This window comes from Pseudorasbora parva, chromosome 9, assembly GCF_024679245.1.
Source record: "Pseudorasbora parva isolate DD20220531a chromosome 9, ASM2467924v1, whole genome shotgun sequence".
In the NCBI taxonomy this organism is placed as follows: domain Eukaryota; kingdom Metazoa; phylum Chordata; class Actinopteri; order Cypriniformes; family Gobionidae; genus Pseudorasbora; species Pseudorasbora parva.
This window is the reverse complement of record NC_090180.1, coordinates 14,790,603-14,809,190: the sequence shown is the minus strand read 5'-3', so window position 1 is coordinate 14,809,190 and position 18,588 is coordinate 14,790,603. Positions and strand designations below refer to the sequence as shown.

Sequence of the window (18,588 nt, the reverse complement as noted above, 5' to 3'; positions counted from 1 at the left end):
CTAAATGTTGGCCAGCATTGTTTTTTGTTCTCTCAACAGATTTGCGGGTCAGCAAAGGTCAGTATTAATCATGAAAAAAAAGTCATATTAATTCTTAGTTCCACAGCACTTCACATCTACTACTATCTTTTATTACAACAATAACAGAGCTCAGAGTCACAGGAGAGGGACTGAGCGTGTTCTGGGATCAGAGAACTGGCGCTGTATTGACTCCTGTGAAAACCATCCTCTCCGGCTTTCCTTTAATATCCTTTTTTTCTTCAATGTGATTTTCAGATGCAGAGCGCCACAGCAGAGGAACTGGCCTGGTAATGCTGGATGAAACCAGAGCTTTGGGTTCCTGTGAGAAGCTCATGGTCCGAACGGGCGGGACCCCACAACTGCCCCTGACAGGAGGTTCTGGGCCTGCTGGGGCCGTTATACCAGGCCAAAAGCATCTCGTCAAGAGTCTCTGGGACGTCTGCTTCAGGCTGCTCAGCCCTTGTGACGGATCACATTCACAAAAAATCCAGCAGATCCAGCCGTAAAGTTTCACTCTCCGTAAGAGAGAAAAGGGCACAGGCCAAAATGAATGCTGGGTTGAGAGTCTCCTCAGGCCGAACTGCCTTAGGAAGGAGAGGATCTGAAACAATCTCTTCCTTATGGCTCAATACTTAAGAGAAAGAGCTCTCTGCATCTGGAGTCGGTAAGAATTGTTTAAGTTATTGAAATACATTCACACTGTCAGCCCAAATCTGATAATTTGTGTATCTGATTATAATCTGATCTAAAATTATTAACTGTCCCCGTTGTTCAACGCAACTGTTCATATCTGATTTATGTTTCCCAAGCCGCTCTTTCATTGTCCGGAATATTTGCAATGGCTTCTACGGCGTTGCGTTGGTAGGCATATGCCAAAAAACAACAACTGCAACATAAATGACATATGGTTTCGCTAGGTAAGACCCTATTCCTCGGCTAGGATCGCGCAGAGCCTCTGAAGCCCATGGAAACTTCATTGATTTGGACCTTCAACCCGTAGGTTGCAATTGCAATAAAAGCTGCAATAAAATATCAGGAAATTTTCATTTTGATGTGAACCAATCCTTGAATGATTTTTTGCCGGTCACATTTGCTAAATCTGATCGGATGTTCACAAAAATGGCATTTGGACTTTGTGTTTACCAGTGATGCATTTTTTAGATCGAAAACAGCATAAAAAAAGGTAATTTATGTTATTTTTCATAATTTTTTGTATATATTTGTACAATCTCATATTTTGTATAGAATAGTCTTACACTACTCACTAATAGACATTATAAGGGTTATAAGTCATTTTATCACAGGATTATGAAGTGAATTAATGTCAGTTTCATATTTTTCCCAACAAGCTGGTGAAACAACCTTTTACTCTAATCCTGGCATTTACCACTGAAAGCCGAGAGTCGAGTACTGTAGTAATGAATCCCTTACATCACAGCTGGGATGAAGACTCCTGTCAAAACCTACAAAGACAAATACCCTACACTGTTACAGTATGTGTGAGCTACTAGCTATACAAGGCCAACAGCTTAAATCCCGTTTGAGTAAGCTGACATCACGGCACACAAGTCTTAAACCGACAGAATACAGGCAGCAGGAAGCGAGTGAGTTCTGCATGAATGGTACCTGACTGTGATTTGACAAGGATGGGTGCCAGAGCAGTCAGGAGCTAACTGTGCATTAACAGCTCTGTTTTATGAGCGTGCTTTTACAGCCATGGCAAATGTGGGCAGAGAGGAATTTACAAAACATAACAACAAAGATATCTACATATGGACTGATCTAAGCCTCTGAGGGGAAAAAACAGGACAGCAAGTAGCCCAGGACATTCTGCTAATGACATAATCATTGTAATTTTCCATAAAGTGAACAGAAAAACAGACATTGATCAAACAATGGTCTGAGAATGGAGATCACAGTTATTTGATGTACAAAATGTTTTGTCTATGCATTAAAACACCTCGTCCTAAAAAAGAACAAATCCACAGTACTGTTTGAAATGTTTCATTTTAGAAGTTAGAAGTTTGACAAACAAACAAGTAAAACTGTTACCTCTTTTATGGCAGACATTTTGACTGTTTCGTAGTAGTGCAAGGGTGCATGAGGGGTGTTCATGTCATAGCCAAATCCAGCAACAGCGACCTCATCGCAGTTATGAAGGGCCATCGTTATGGCGACGGTGCCCAACGTGGGAATGTTCTATAGAAAAGAACGCAAGATTAAATTGACACAGTACTTGGTGGAAACATTTTTAAAAAGCTTCTAAGCATGCTCTCTGGACCTCGAGTAAAGATAAAACCAAGATTTTACTGTAACCTCAAGCACAATACAATATTTTGTGCTAGTTTTGGAATCATAATGACAAAACATTGATTCACATGATTTTAGACCAGATAAGAAACAAGAAAATACTTATTGCATGTTAATAGTAAATTAAGTCCTTTCACACTATAAAGCACTATATTAAAATGTCTGGCATCCCAATCAAATCGACATAAATATTTTATTTTAATAAAATGTTATTGCAATTTGTGAGTTTGCAGTCTGAATTAAATGTGATGAGGTTGTATTACCGCAAATATATGACTATTTCAATTGCCTTGTCTTAGCTTTAAAGGGTTAGTTCACCCCCAAAAGGACACAGAAAGGTAGTAAAACCATTGTTGAAATAGTCCAGGTGACTAAAATGGTTCACATCGAGAATACGGTTTGTGCGCAAAAAATAAATCAAATTAATTTTTTTAATTTAAATAAATTTTAAATTAAAATTAAATTTTTTATTTAAATAAATAAATAAAAATAACGACTTTATTCAACAATTTTATCTCGTCTGTGTCAGTCTTCTACACAGTTTATGCTGGCCAGCTCCTGCATCAGCATCACACACACACACACACACACACGAGTTGTGTTGCTCACGTGAACAGCATCAGCCAATGGTAAGCCGGCGTTCTGGCATAGCTCTGACGTAACTCGCAAGCGCTGCACTGTATATACTATATCAACAGCGTAGGAGATTGAAACAGACATAAAAAAAAATTAAAGTCTTTATTTTTGTTTGTTTTCGCGCACATGAAGTATTATTTTCGCTTCATAACATTAAAGGGATAGTTCACCCAAAAATGAAAATGTTTATCTGCTTACCCGCAGGGCATCCAAGATGTAGGTGTGTTTGTTTCTTAAGTAGAACACAAATGAAGATTTTTAACTCCAACTGTAGCTCGTATAATGCATGTCAATTAGACATGAAACAATCGGTTTATGTGAGAAACAGAACACTATTTAAAGATTTTTTTACCTCGATTACAACACACTATACAAACGCCGTGACCACACTTTCTTCCGGCAAGTGTAGTCAAATGTACAAGATACAGCGCATCTCAATGAGACGCTATATTGTGTAATTTGACCTCACAGGCAGTGATGGCGGGGGAAAGGCTAATGTACAGTGTTGTATTTGAGGTATTAAAAATTATATAAATACTGTTTGGTTCGTGTACCAATCGTTTCGTGTCTTAAGACATCAATGTGTCGCCATGAGCTTCAGAGTTTAATATGGAGTCGTATGTCTGTGGGTTTTTTACTCTCATAGTGGCTCTCATAGAAATATACCCCATTGACATGCATTATACGAGCAATGGTTGGAGTTAAAAAAAAAAAATCTTAATTTGTGTTCTACTGAAGAAACAAACACACCTACATCTTGGATGCCCTGGGGGTAAGCAGATAAACAGTTTCATTTTTGGAAATGTTTTCATTTTTTCATTTAATGTTGAAACACTGTCGTCACATGGACTATTTTAGCGATGCCTTTACTACCTTTCTGTGCCTTGAAAGTGGTAATTAAATGTCTATGATTTAATTAAAAATATCTTAATTTGTGTTTTGAAGATGAACAAAGGTTTTACATTTCACATCTTTGGATGTGACATGAGAGTGAGTAATCAATGACAATTTTCATTTTTGGGGGAACTAACCCTTTAAGCTTTAGCATGCAAAAACAAATATTCAGTGTGACCCTGTAATCAGATCCATGAACAAATGACTCCGAGCAGGTTCTTTTAATGAATCAGTTAAAAAAACAAAACAAAAAAAACGCACAAGGTATCAGTATGAATCAGTCTAACAAATAATTTGGATCAATCACAATATTTACTGAATTAAAATTTGACAAACTGACTGGACATTTATGTGGGGTGTGTGGGTAGATAAGCAGAATAACTGTTTGCTGTGTTGCATTTTAATCTATTTAACATCACTGTCTGTGGTCTGCTCTGCTCCAGCTCTACCTCAAGATCTAGATGCGGTTGTGCCAGGAGGAGTTCTGGCTTAGTTCTGGTCTGCGGTTGTTAACTCATCTTGAGCTGCGTGTGATTAACAATTTGCTTAAACAGACCCCCACCCCTGACGCACCAATTTCAGGAGGCAGACCTTCACTTCCTCATTTCCCTGGGGAAGTGAACCATTCTAAATCATTAGCTTACAGTGGCCTGGGGTCTGGTTCACTCACACACACACACACACACACACACACACACACACACACACACACACACACACACACACACACACACACACACACACACACACACACACACACACACACACACACACACACACACACACACACACACACACACGATTAGTATTAAGATTGTGTCAGTGTATGCAGCCTTAAGCAGGTGGGTGTTTGGAGTGCTCAAAAGGGGGAGGCTGGGTCAAAATGTATCCCACCTTGATCAGTACCGTATGGGACAGCTTCCCTTCTGCGCTGCCCCCCTACCTACACAAACCTTAGGGGCCTGGGCTCTGCTTCACGTGCACTGCACATGTTCCAGCATTGAGAGCAGGTTTGAGTTTTCAGGAGGTGGCCAAGCTCTCACACAGACCATTGTCTGTACTGCCATGATGAGATGGCTGAGAGCATCATCAAGCTCTCATGCTAGTGGCATTTATCTACCTTCTCAAGTCCAATTTCCTCAGACTGAAAGGAAAGCGAGTAGCCAGGTACTCTTTGTTGCAGCCCATGTTTGAGGTCTGAGGCATGTCTCACACACTTCTTGTTTGACACTGCCGATTCTCAGTCCTCCCCATGGGCTACTGCACAACCAAAACCCATGTCTGGATAAAATGTGTTTGCTAATGGGGTGGGGTGATCTAAGCGTGGCCACAGCATTCATGATACATTTTAATAGTAGAATTTAGCATGTTAAATTATATACAAGTTTCCCACCCCATTGAATCGTTGAATTTCAATAAAATGACCAGTTTGTGATTATTGGATAAGGATTTTCCACCCCCCAAATTGGACAGATTTACAATAAATCAGTTTGACTGAAAGAAACTACTCAAAAAAAGTGCGCTCACAACCACTATATAGATTTTATATAGTGGACCATAAAGTTTTAAAATCTAAATTGAATTTTAATTTAACGAAATTTAAAGACATTTAACAAAAAATGAAGTGATCTTCCAACCTGGCTGACAAACATTACTTTATTAAAAATTTTGAAATATATAAACCAAATGCAAATGTATATTTCTGACATTTCTGACATTATCTGATAGCAAGGTAGAATTTAAAATTTAAAAAGCAAATCTTCATTCAGTTTGCAACCTCAATTGTGATTCATACTGATGTTTATTTATTTATTTATGTAACTTAACAGTATTCCTGCTGCATTATTTTAATATTTTTATTGTTAGGCACTGGATAACAAGGTTTTAAATACAGCTTTGTCCAGGTTTGGACAAAATAAATGGCATTAGCTCTCCCTACCCATTGGATTAGTCAAAGTGCCTTTGACCTATGGTGATCTTTATGATAATTACAGGCTAATTGAGGAAACACGTGTCTAAGGCTTCCTGTGACCCCTATTAACATAAGACTGACTAAAAGCATTGCCTGCCATTTTGGTTCAATAAACTAGAGCAGTCCAACTGCAGTCCTTTCGAAGAGCTACCGGTTTTTAGCGGAGTCAAATTCTCTTGCACTTCAATGTGTTTAATGTAAACAATGTTATGAAAAGTACCAAAACTTAATGAGCGTGTTGCTTACCCCTTTACCCATGAGGTAATTGTTCTGTGGAAGGCCAATAAACTGGAAGGCAGCCTCTTGTATGAAGTAAGGGTTGAGGATCCGTATCTCAGAAGGTTCCCGGGGCACATAGTGCGCTACAGACTTCCAGAAGCCCTCTGTACCTTGCTAAAGAAGAAAAAAAGAAAGAAAAAAAAATTACAGAAAGAGAGAGGAATTATGATATGGGCAAATGGGACCTCACATTCAAGTTTGATCACCAAATGCATCATGAAAAATGTATGAAACATTTTTGTTTCATCTTACAGCAAAAGTGAGAAAATCTCTTCCATAATCATGAGTTCAGGTACAAAGCCTATAAGGTGCCATCACTGCATACTGATGGCTTATGCGTAGACGGTTTTCATTAAAAGTGAAGCAAGCCGCCCAGGTCGGACGAGCCCACAGGAAGTGGACAAATGAAATCCTGACCTCCACGAGTGTTCTGGGATCAACGGCCCCCAGCTTCTCCCATAACAATTACTCAGGAGACCTGTGGAGTGCCATAGCTCAGCAATTATTCAATCGGCGACCTGGCACTGAGATCATCAGGTATTAGCGTCCTGACTAGACGAGCTCTGCGAAGCCACGGCAGCACTGCTGGCAAACAGCCAGCCAGGTCATCGGACTTAATGGGAGTCACCTGTTCAAATAAGCAGACTGCCTTTGATATAGCTCAACAATAGGAGAAGCTATTGAGCCGAATGAACAGCTTTGAAGCAGTTTTGGAGGCCCCCACACCCACAACAAGCCATGGCAAGAAAACATCATCTCTTCTGTCAACAGCACGGTTTTGAAGAACAGAAGCAGAAATTCTTGGGAATGCTGAAACCACAAGCAGGTGTAAACAGGGAAAAACTCAACAACAATAAGATCATAAATTCAGAACGAGTGGATATCTAAGAAACCACCGACATCCAGCAAAAGGTATATACTCTTGCCAAGCTGATGAAGTATGCCTCGATCGAGAATGTAACAGTATCTGAAACGGAGTACGAGTAAACACATGGGAAATGCGCTGGCATCCGACGCCAGTAGTGTTTGGTGTAAGAGTGATAGGTAGTTTGAAGCAAAAATAAAACAGGAAGTCCCTGATTGATTCTTTTAAAATCACTTAGCACAAGTGAGGACATCTCTGTAAGCTTTGACATTCCTTCCACTGGATCGGGCATCTCGTAGATATGGTAAGATAGTTTCCTTCTCGCAGGACAGTTATATATGACTTGCATAACCAAGTTGCCATGGAAAAAATGAGAATACTCCAGGGTAAACGGTACATAATGACATTAAGACTAGGATCAATCTTTCACCAAAATCATTGAGGTGTCTACAGAAGCTTAGGTACAACTTACTCAAAATAATTTCAAACAAAACTGAACACTGTATTGATCTGCGTGTCTATTCATATATTCATTAGATATCAAGTACTAAAGTCTGCAAGCACTAATGTTCTCAGCCAGGCGTGTTGAGGACCGTGACTTTTATAAGCAGTTATTAAACGCGTCAGGCAAACACTCGTGTTCAGTGGGACAATAAAACACTAAATGTTTACTAGACATACAGTGGCTTGAAGACAAATAAACGATGCTTTTGTCACAGCTAAATTTTAAAAACAAAACTCAATAGATTTCACAAGAGTTTAACATTTCACATAATATAGCAATGAGTAAAAGTGCTCATCTGTACAAAAAAAATACAAATACGGGTACTTATAATTCCGTACTCAGTATATCTGTATAGAAACAGTACTGGAAAATATCACCTGAAAATAAATCAAAGCATCGGAAAAAGCCCAACCCAGGAGTTAGTCTAGAGCCAGACTAGTTAAACAGGTTAAAAAGAAGATTGTAGCACTTAATGAAGAAGTGAATGATGTAAGCCTTTATATAAACCAGGAATAGCTTTTCTGTAGCTCAAACAGTAGAGCATGGCCATAAAAATGAGAAATATATAAATATACACACGAACACTACCATTCAGTTTGGGGTCAGTATAATTTTTTTATTTTTTTCCAAAGAAATTAATAATTTTATACATTTAAAGTATATTAAAATGTGTCTGCCAAAATGCATAAATGTAGTGTAGATAAATTTCATCTCAATTTTGATTTAATTTGTGGGACTTTCATTTACAGGAGAGATTAGAAGTGACAAAATGTTAGAGGCTACTAGGCCATGTCTCCCACATGCCAGTTAAATAAGGAATAAGGAATTATTTAGCATTATTGTGGAATGTAAGACATATTCTTATTGACAACTGCTGATTCTGCACCAGCATGATTCTGGTTTGCATTACGATACCACCAAAGTTAGGCAAGGTCATTCTAAACATAGCTCCATTGTTGACATCATCTACATTGGTTCCGCCTGGCTTTACTCCAGACCTCTCATCGGCATTCCAGGGAATCACAGCCAGGAGTGAAGAAAAAGAAAAAGTGAGTGAGATACACTGATTGATCACTTCTCCAAACCCACAAAACCACAAGTCGTCTGCAGTGGAAGAACTTTAACAACCGCCACACTCTCGTCAAACAGGACGGCCCCTGTAACTGATCTATCCAATAAAGCAGCAGGTGAGAGAGGCCTCTCAATTCCCGAACGCAGCTCCAGCACGCCCTTAACAAGCTTCCAGCTTGGCCGCCGAGTGTTAAATCACTCCATAAAAATCACAGGCCACATCGCCGACCTCTCCCTCTGTCAGCCGCTGGAAACGAGAGGTCAGGGGGAACGTTCAGCAGTGGCTGGGAAAACCTTTTCCTGACTGCAGATGTGCGGTGAGAAAAATCTTCCCAGGAAAACTAGCAGAGGGTTTTTTGTAAACTGGAAAAATATTAGCATTGACAAACCAGGAGAGCAGAGCCTAAACTTTAATTACAGCATTTAAAATGCAAAAATAAGCTGCCATGTTTTCCTCTAGGTATTTTCTATGACAAGCCATGGTGAACCAGATATAGCTGGAGATGTTTTCCTCTGTATTGTTAAGTATATTCAATTTAAATTGAAAATTTTTTGGATGGTGACTTGGTTCTAGCCAAGAGAAATTGTGCATGTCACCAGAGAAAAATCTGAAATTTCACCATTATGACATTTTATGTATATACACTCATCTAAATGATTATTAGGAACACCATACTAATACTGTGTTTGACCTATTTTTGCCTTCAGAACTGACTTAATTCTTCATGGCACTGATTCAACAAGGTGCTGAAAGCATTCTTTAGAAATGTTAGCCCATGTTGATAGGATATCATCTTGCAGTTGATGGAGATTTGTGGGATGCACATCCAGGGCACAAAGCTCCTGTTCCACCACATCCCAAAGATGCTCTATTGGGTTGAGATCTGGTGACTGTGGGGTCATTTTAGTACATTTAACTCATTGTCATGTCCAAGAAACCAATTTAAAATGATTCAAGCTTTGTGACATGATGGATTATCCTGCTGGAAGTAGCCATCATGGGATGATGGGTACATGGTGGTCATAAAGAGATGGACATGGTCAGAAACAATGCTCAGGTAGGCTGAGGCATTTAAACTATGCCCAATTGCCATCGATGGCTAAGAGGCCTAAAGTGTGCCAAGAAATCATCCCCCACACCACTACCACCTGCCTGCTTAGTGGTAACAAGGCATGATGAATCCATGTTCTCATTCTGTTTATGCCAAATTCTGACTCTACCATCTGAATAACTCAATAGAAATCGAGACTCATCACACCAGGCAACAATTTTCCAGTCTTCAACTGTCCAATTTTGGTGAGCTTGTGCAAATTGTAACCTCTTTTTCCTATTTGTAGTGGAGATGAGTGGTGCCCGGTGGGGTCTTCTGCTGTTGTAGTCCGTCCACCTCAAAGTTGTGCGTGTTGTGGCTTCACAAATGCTTTGCTGCATACCTCAATTGTAATGAGTGGCTATTTCAGTCAAAGTTGCTCTTCTATCAGCTTGAATCAGTCGGCCCATTCTCCTCTGACCTCTAGTATCAACAAAGCATTTTCGCCCACAGGACTGTCGCATACCGGATGTTTTTCCCTTTTCACACCATTCTTTGTAATCCCTAGAAATGGTTGTGCGTGAAAATCCCAATAACGGAGCAGATTGTGAAATACTCAGACTGGCCCGTTTGGCACCGACAACCATGCCATGCTCAAAATTGCTTAAATCACCTACATTAAATTTAATGTTTGTCAAAACACAAAATTACATTTAAAGATCTTAAGTTTCAGGGAGGAATACAGGGATGTGGTAGTTGATGTCATTTGCACTGAAGTGTGAAATGCAGTGTGGAAGATATTGGATTTGTTATCCTTTGTGATCAGTGTAAACACTTCTGATTTCTTCGATGCTAGGAAAACATATCGTTCAAATAGCAAAAAAAAAGGGCAACAAATATAAAACCCATTATAAATGCACAATGAAGAGAGAAATTTGGAATTTTCAGGGCTCATCTGGGTGGAATAAAATTTGGGGGGTGGAAGGGGTTGAAATGCTGAGGTGTAATGAAAAACCCTATTTCAGCAGCAGAGGTCAAACCTTAGCGCAGTTTTGAAAACATTTGAAAACCAGAGGAAAACCGTTTTCTCCTAATATAAAAAAATATTGTGTTGTTTTTGTGTTTCATAATGCTTTAAATACAGTAGACATAGGCTGTACATCAACCACTACATTTATATATATATATAAGTAAATAATACGTGGTAAATAATAACGTGAAAATTGAGCCAAAGACGAATCAACAAGTTCAGACATGACTAGGGTGATATTTAAGGAATAATAATCAGGGCTTGACATTATTTAGACAAATATTTAGTTTTTTATATTTAGTTTTACTTTATGTGTTTGTCATTTTTGTCATGTGCTTTTGCATTTTTATTAGTTTTTTTATTTAACCTTATATTTTAAATAATTTTATTAAATTTTACTGCTTTTAGTACAACTTAAACTTTAGTGCAACTCAGTCAGTTGCAATGGCAAAATTTCCAATGTTCAATTATCTGACATTTGTATTTCTTTTAGATTTATTTCAATTAATGAAAACAATTTGTAATACTTTTCATTAATAAGAACACAGCATGGACATGCTCTAGATCAAGTTGTATCAAAGGTACAGAAATTATAAATGAGATGGAAGCTGTCGCAAGGAGAGATAACACTTCCTCTGCATTCCTAAAGGATAAGAAACTGTATCTGTGTAATTTGATGCTTACTGCTTTAAAAGGGGGAAGACCTCAAGTATTGCTTTGATTAGGTTTACACCTGACATGGTCAGATTCGATGAGAAACTTCTGCACCGGGACTTCCTTTCAAAAATGATGCGCACAGAAATCTTATCTGGTTACAGAGGGGCAACAGGTTGTCAACGGACCATTCCCACAGGTGCTCACGTGAAGAAAACTAGCCACGGGTTCCTTTGTATAACATGAAAAAAGTAGCTGTTCTACTCCAAATAATTGCAATCCTTTCTCTCAGTATCTCAAGATAATGCATGCATGCAGTTCAAGCTGATGAAAACACAGGGTATTTTGAAAAAAGTTTCCTGTTTATCTTTAGGGTTACATTTAAAAGGTCAATAAACTTGGGAGGTACACTGTTAAAGTGAAATGATCTTTTTTATGGTGTGTGCTCTAGCCGACTGAGCTGCAATCAAAGCCGGTCTTCTAGAGGCTCAGGAACGCTGTCGGACAGATGTTGTTCCTGCTGCTCTAGTTGCCATGCTCTGAATGCCTATAAACATATCAGGCAGGATGACAAATTTGCAACTGCAGCTAGGCTGTGACATATCAACATGCAAATTTATACCACCACAGTCAGAGCTGAAGCCTGATAAGAAGTGTAAACCTGCACTGGCAAACCATTTCACCCCAGGCTCTGTATGATTCATATGAACCTCAGTTTGTATATAAAGTGCTGAAGGTTTACTCTGAGGGCCCCAGCAGAAATGTGCACATTTCGTGAAGCACTCATCCAGAGCAGGTCAGGTTCATGAAATCTAGATCCCGTTGCTCTTGACCGGGTCAGGAATCTAAACTCTATAGGATACTCAGATGACACTTCTTTTGTTAGCAAGAATCTGAGCTATTTGCTTGTTTCTGTACTTGTTCTGACCTTTTTTGCCTTGAGAATGGAGACTTTCTCCCTTACAGACTCGCTTGGGTCATCCTGTGTATGCATCTTCACACTTCAAGGAAGCAAACAGGACAATTGTGTCAATAGTAGAAGTGTTAGTAGAAGGAAAAAGCAAAAAAAGCAAAACGTCATCCCAAAGTTTAGTCTTGTGTTGCCAGAGCTTTGAGCACAAAGCATTAGGTTGTATCCACATTGCATATCAGACTGTCTAGCTGATATGTAAACTGAAAAATCAAAGTTCATTTCATTATTATGTGTCATTTAGGCATGGGTCTTGTCTTAAATAAGCCCAAAACTTGCCCGAGTGTGTGCTTGTCAAAAAGCAATAAGCACTGTTTTTTACAGCCGTAAGTCAGAAAGGAAAGAAGAATATACAGTTGTGTTTGTAGAGTTAACATGGTAACAACGTTCCTCAAACAAAACATACCTTTGATGCTACTAAACTTAGCAAATCCAGTAATATTTTACCCTCAAAATGGCTTGTTATAAAGTCAACAGGTCACAGTGACTGCAAATAGTCAGCTTATCAGATTAGAGACAGTGATTATTAAATATTCTGCAAATGGTCAGTGGAGAATGCCACTACCCTAAGCATGCCAAAGGACTGGTCAAAGGTCTGACACCTTTTTATTACCTTAAATGTAATACAGACACATACAAGAGATTGTTTGGCTAATGAAAGCCTGGTTGTAGGCACGTTCGGATGCAAATATCCACGTCCCGTTGTTAACCTCTGGCTTGGATCAAAGGGAGAGACAAAACCTCCATCAAATTCTAAAAACAGAAACGTTTTTTTACAAAAACACCACTACAAAGGGCTTGAAAATGCTGACTTGCAATCAAACTACAAAGAGATCAAAAGTGCTGACTCTCAATAATCAAAAGTCAGAAAACTGACAAATAATGAAAGGTCTCATGAAACCCATTTCAAGCTTCAAAAAGAATGCACTATTATTACCTAATTATTCATTATGCATCATTCCCCTGATAATCTTCCCTCCCAGTGGGCTGCTAAATCAATGAATGACTCAGAGCAGTTTTGTGAACTGGATCAACAAATTCATTGCAAAGAATGAAAAGAATGACTCGTTCATGAATCACTCATCACTTTCTCTCATGAATGCCAGATGCCAACCATGTAAGGCAACAGCAACAATGTCAGTCCATTTCTCATAGTAAGCTATCAATTTTGAATAGAGCAAACAAGCCTTAGTAGTACTTTATATTAGTAATACTTATGATTTGCTTTATATTAAAAATACGGACCAGGATTGGTTTTAAAATTCCCCAGGATGAGTAAATGATGATGAATTTTCATTTTTAGGTGAAATATCCCTTATAGATTTCGCAAAAGTGCCATGAGTCACCTTTCCTGAAGGTTTTTTGAGTAAACATAGGCACGCTCTCCACAGGCATCAACAGAGATAAAGTCAGGCACACAACAGTGTGTACTCCAGGAGTTGAATTTTGGCATACAAATAAAGCTACTACAGACTAAACCACAAAATACAACAGGCTACCATTAAACAACTGGCAATGCTATGCAACATGCCGACACATGGAACGTTGTGTCGGCATGTTACCTTTAATACATGCCAAAAGCAAAAGCCTGAAGGAATGTCTGATAAGTGACACACTTTTGCCTCGCTCTTACCATGTAAGGCTGAAATAATAAGGGATTAAGACATATGGAAGGAGGAAGTGATGGGTAAATATATTCAGACAGAAGCCAGAGGATTACCTAGTCAATGGTATTCTGAATGAAAATAATTATCGTGGGAGCCACATGCTCCTCCACGACCTTTAGGACTCGTTAATTCAGTACGCTCTTATCGCACATGACGGCTGGCCCATTGCCCATTTTCAAATCAGGTTCCTTCATGTTTTTACATCAGTGACCTCTGAGGCATTAATCCATTTTGAATTACTAAAATAGGTGAAATCAAGAGAAAAGTGTAAAGCGCTTCTGGAATAGTCTGAGTTTTAACAAATCTGAGTTGAGTTTAGTGTGAAAGCAATGTTCTGAGTTCAACTCGAAGACCACAAAAAATTATTATAACTTGCCACAATTTACACACACACACACACACACACACACACACACACACACACACACACACACACACACACACACACACACACACACACACACACACACACACACACACAAAAGAGTATTAAAAAAAATATACATGCATGGATGAACTGTTCACTATAGATTGTTGCAATGATGGCATGCTAACTTTCAGGTTGGCCCTACAAAAAACGCAGTATCACCCTGGTTCCTTCGACAAAAAACATTTCAGAAAATAAACTCTGTGATAAAAAAAGCTTATGACTTTTCGACAACTATAATGAGATTTGGCGCCTAAATACAAATCGCCAGAAGTAAAAAGCTATAAACGAACTACACCATGGTTTCAGGACCTCAACGCCGCCACCATTAAAATTACAACTGTTTCAGTCTTTATAAATAAAAAAATAAAAATCAGGATTATGGAACTGAAAGTGCTAAAACGCCAATTTGTTCCTGGGTTTTGGCCTACAAATATACGTTATGCCTGCAGCACTCTATATGATCAAAAACATGCATTAAAAAATAATTATGGCCAATTTTGATTATGTTGAATTTAAAGCTATGCTATATAACGTTTCCGTCCGCTAAGAGGTCGCCTATTCAAAACAAAGGCGTAGTTTGACGATGCCAAGTTTGAGCTTACAATCTTGGGACATGTGGTTTTCACCTGCCAGTGGAAAAGAATCGGGATAGAACTCAGGCAGAAATCATGCTCATGAATGTGATTATTGACGTTACTCTAATATGAAGCAGAGCAGGGCTGAATGTTGAAGGAGCCGAGCAAGGCCACTGAAGCGATTGTTATGTAAACACACGCGAGTAGCGGTACTTTTATTATGACGGGACACAGTCGTCGGCACCATTTCCACTTTTTCGATCATGAGTATGCGGTAACGCAGCTCTGTTTATCATATCAGATACATTTAAGCAGGTTGAAAATTATGATGTAACTCTGTGCGTTCGCTCAGTGGCTGCTGTGACACTTGTTCACACTGCTAAGAGTAAAGTGCTTCTGCAGAATAAAACTGGAAACGGAGGGTAACGCAGATATTACGCAATTGACAGGCGACTCCCTTAGAAGTCCCAGCTCCTTGGTTAAAATAGCAATTTTCTCACAATTTACAAATAGTTGGAAACATTTGGGATATTATAAGAACTCAACTGAACAAAATATATAACACTGGCCTGGTGGTTTTTGGTAAAAAAAATACTACATAGTGCCTTTAATGCATTGCTCATTCATGATGTTGTTAAAGCAAAATGTTTGCCTTCATAATCTTTCATCAAAATGCAATAATTTCACTAACAGGTGGTTGCTTTCCAATGAGAGCACATGCCTCATGGAACAATATTCAGGTGACCTCCAGCAAGGTTCTTCAATGCTGGGAAGGCATCCTCTACTGTTATCAATACGAACTGAAAAAGGATGGCATTCCTTCCACCCATCCACAGCCCACAAAAGAGCAGCAGAGAGAAAAAAAATCTTCAAAAGCAGGGAGCAGCCACTGTTCAAAGTTACATCAGTGTGACTGTTTGAGATGAGGAGAGTGAGGAGTCAGTGCTTGAGGATTATACTGAAGTCTATAGCTACGTGCCTTTCTAAAGCCAACTGCCCACACAGTCGCACATGCCTTTATGCGTTCATCTCCAAATGAAAGACCTCAATGGATCTCAATCGCTGTTGTCACCGCTCGCACAAACAAAAGCATTTTCCATTTCGGCACCAGGTTTCTGCCAATAAAGGGAAGCGTTTATATTTTGGCAAAGTAGCAGCAACATCACCACAAGTCACTCAACGGGATTTTCATTGCAGCAATGATATTTTCAAAGATATGTCGTAAGATCTAAATAAGACTTGGAAGCGGCCTGCAGGGAATGTATTTGTTTTCAAACATAAGATGAACTGTATACTGTTGTTAGGGACGCAGTGTTTGATAAGATTATGTGTGATTAAGCATGGTGATGAATGGCTGTTATTGTTTAGAGATTACTTAAATTACTCAAAGAAACATCTGTGGTACGTATAGAGCGCACAAACTAGATAAACGCTTAGTCAGATTTTCATCTGGCCCTAAAATACCATCCTTCGCCAGTTAAAAATAAACACAGCCAAAGTTAAACTGTTTGAGAAGGGAGCGAGGGAATGCGAGGGGCTCTCGGAGTCTGACGTTGATCAAGAGAGAAGAATAGAAGTCAGTCGTTTTTCATCTGTAAGAATTCACAATAGTGATAGGCTTCATTTGTCAAGTGACAATCGGTTAAAAAACCCACTTTAAACATGATACTCTTACAACTTAATACATACATGGGAGGTCACGTAGACTAGCTGGATATAAACATCTTTTACAGCTGTGGCTGTCTGCCGGAGGAAGAAAAACAATCAGGAACTGCATTTTTACGTTTTCGGAAGAAAATCTGAGTGCTGCTTGCCTGAACAAAAATCGATGCCGGGGGTTTTTATGCAGTTACTAAGGTGTTCTTAGTGGTTTATGTCAATTGCTAGGTTGCTAGCTTATTCTGGGTGGTCTCTGTGATATTCGGTTTCTAGATATGGCTTGGGTCCCTCCTTTATTGTAAGGCTAAGAGTTTATTTTGCCTATTTTACTATCCATCAGATAAAAATCCAACTTGCTTAAAAAAAGAAAAAGTAAAGTACATCTTTAGGGGCTTTCGTTCTAAGTTCTAGGAACTTAGATATAGGAACTAGCCACCAGGGTGGTTTCCCGAGAACTAAGAGATCCCCTAGGATAATTTTCCTGGTTGCATTCGCACTGCCAGTAGTAACCAGTAGGAAGTGACGGAAGCAGGACTTGATGTTGTGACTTTTATTTTGACGCACTGAGAACGCCAGAGCCTGACAATCTGAACACAGCACTCACATTCTCTGTCTTCATTCGTTTATGATCTGTTTAACAGTCCTGTCGAATACGTTATTAGATATAGAACTGTTATACAATGAGAGTAGACACAATATATGAAAATGTATTACTGTTTGCCATGTGGTTGATGTTCAATGTCGCTAGCTGAGCAAAAATACATAATCATGTTTCGCTTGGTTTGAAGGTTGCATTTATCACCATTTTCCTAGTTTGTAGAGTTTCTGGAAAAAAATATAGGCTATAATCCATGTGTGTAGACAGATTTTTTTATTTTTATAACTGGTAGGTGATGGTGTCAAAGGTTAGACCCTACTCTGAAGTAGGAGCTAAATTAGTTTTCCTTAAAGGAGTTCCTAGACCTAAAATGGTTCCCAGTTCCTGCGGTGCAAACCGGCAAAATCCGGGTACTTCTGCCAATAGTTCTAGGAACTATAATTTTGCTCCTCCGGTGGGAAAAGCCCTTTTTCTTCAATGAGTCAAAGGAATTAGCAGCTTCTTTCATACAAAGATTCCAGAAATCCCAAAATTTCTGGCTTAATACAGGCAATGTTACATATTTTCCAGCATTCCAGCTTGCATTTCAGTAAACAAATAAGCAGCATTTTTACAGGATTTTTAGGAGTATGTATTGTTTGGGAGAAGTAAAGTAATGGAAAGTGCAGACAGAGCACTTATTGTAGGAGACACACAACAAGCCGTTAACATTGCCGTTGATTTCTGGTGTGCGTGTAAACCTAATTCATTGTGGACGAGATACATACCAAAGCTTAATTTAACCAGCAGTAAGAGTCAAGCTTGTCTTTTTTTATTAGCCAATATATATGTCAGGTTAGAATATTCCTCTTGCAACAACTTGATTGTAAAAATGGTAGTAAATGGGCAGTGTTTTAGATTCCAGTATGGCATGAACATTCAATTTGCCTTTATCTGGTACAATAGCGTTACCCAATACTATGGTTTTCACCAGTCATCATCCTCAGTCATCATCCTCCACGCGCTGTTTCTAACATTATGGCAGACACATTGGAGCTTTCTTGACCCCTCATTCGGTGAAGGAAATTCTTCCTTCCATGAGATCAAAGCCAATGTATCAGAAGCCAGAGGGCAGATCAATTATCTGAGCACTTTCCACTGTCCAGCTTGTTACGATCAGATGCTCAGACAAATCTGGCTCTTTTCAGGGGCCAGAGGGGAGGGAGGGTAATCAAATAGCTCTATTTTTCTTCCTCTGCCGAGTCTCTAGCACATTGACAAATGTCACCCTGTAAAAAAAATCCAGCGCTGGTCCCCTGAAAGCCCAGCAGCTGTGTTGGCCGGGAACTCCTGAGGCACATTGCCGCCAGATTCCCAATTGAACACAGGGGGAAAACAAGCAGGTGTGCAGCTGAGGAAGACAAGTATATTCGAAAAGGGAG

General features: G+C 39.2%; 1 protein-coding gene across 7 annotated transcripts in view; it reads right to left on the bottom strand.

Annotated features, from left to right (window-relative positions):
• st3gal3b (ST3 beta-galactoside alpha-2,3-sialyltransferase 3b) overlaps nt 1–18,588 on the bottom strand; it is a 69,978-nt gene that overhangs the window by 4,599 nt on the left and 46,791 nt on the right. For all 7 annotated transcript variants that reach the window (XM_067454034.1, XM_067454033.1, XM_067454036.1 and 4 more), the window contains 2 exons: nt 6,080–6,226; nt 2,074–2,220 (listed from right to left, as the gene is read on the bottom strand). In XM_067454034.1, coding sequence (XP_067310135.1) covers nt 2,074–2,220; nt 6,080–6,226 — 294 coding nt within the window. The remainder of the gene's footprint in view (nt 1–2,073; nt 2,221–6,079; nt 6,227–18,588) is intronic.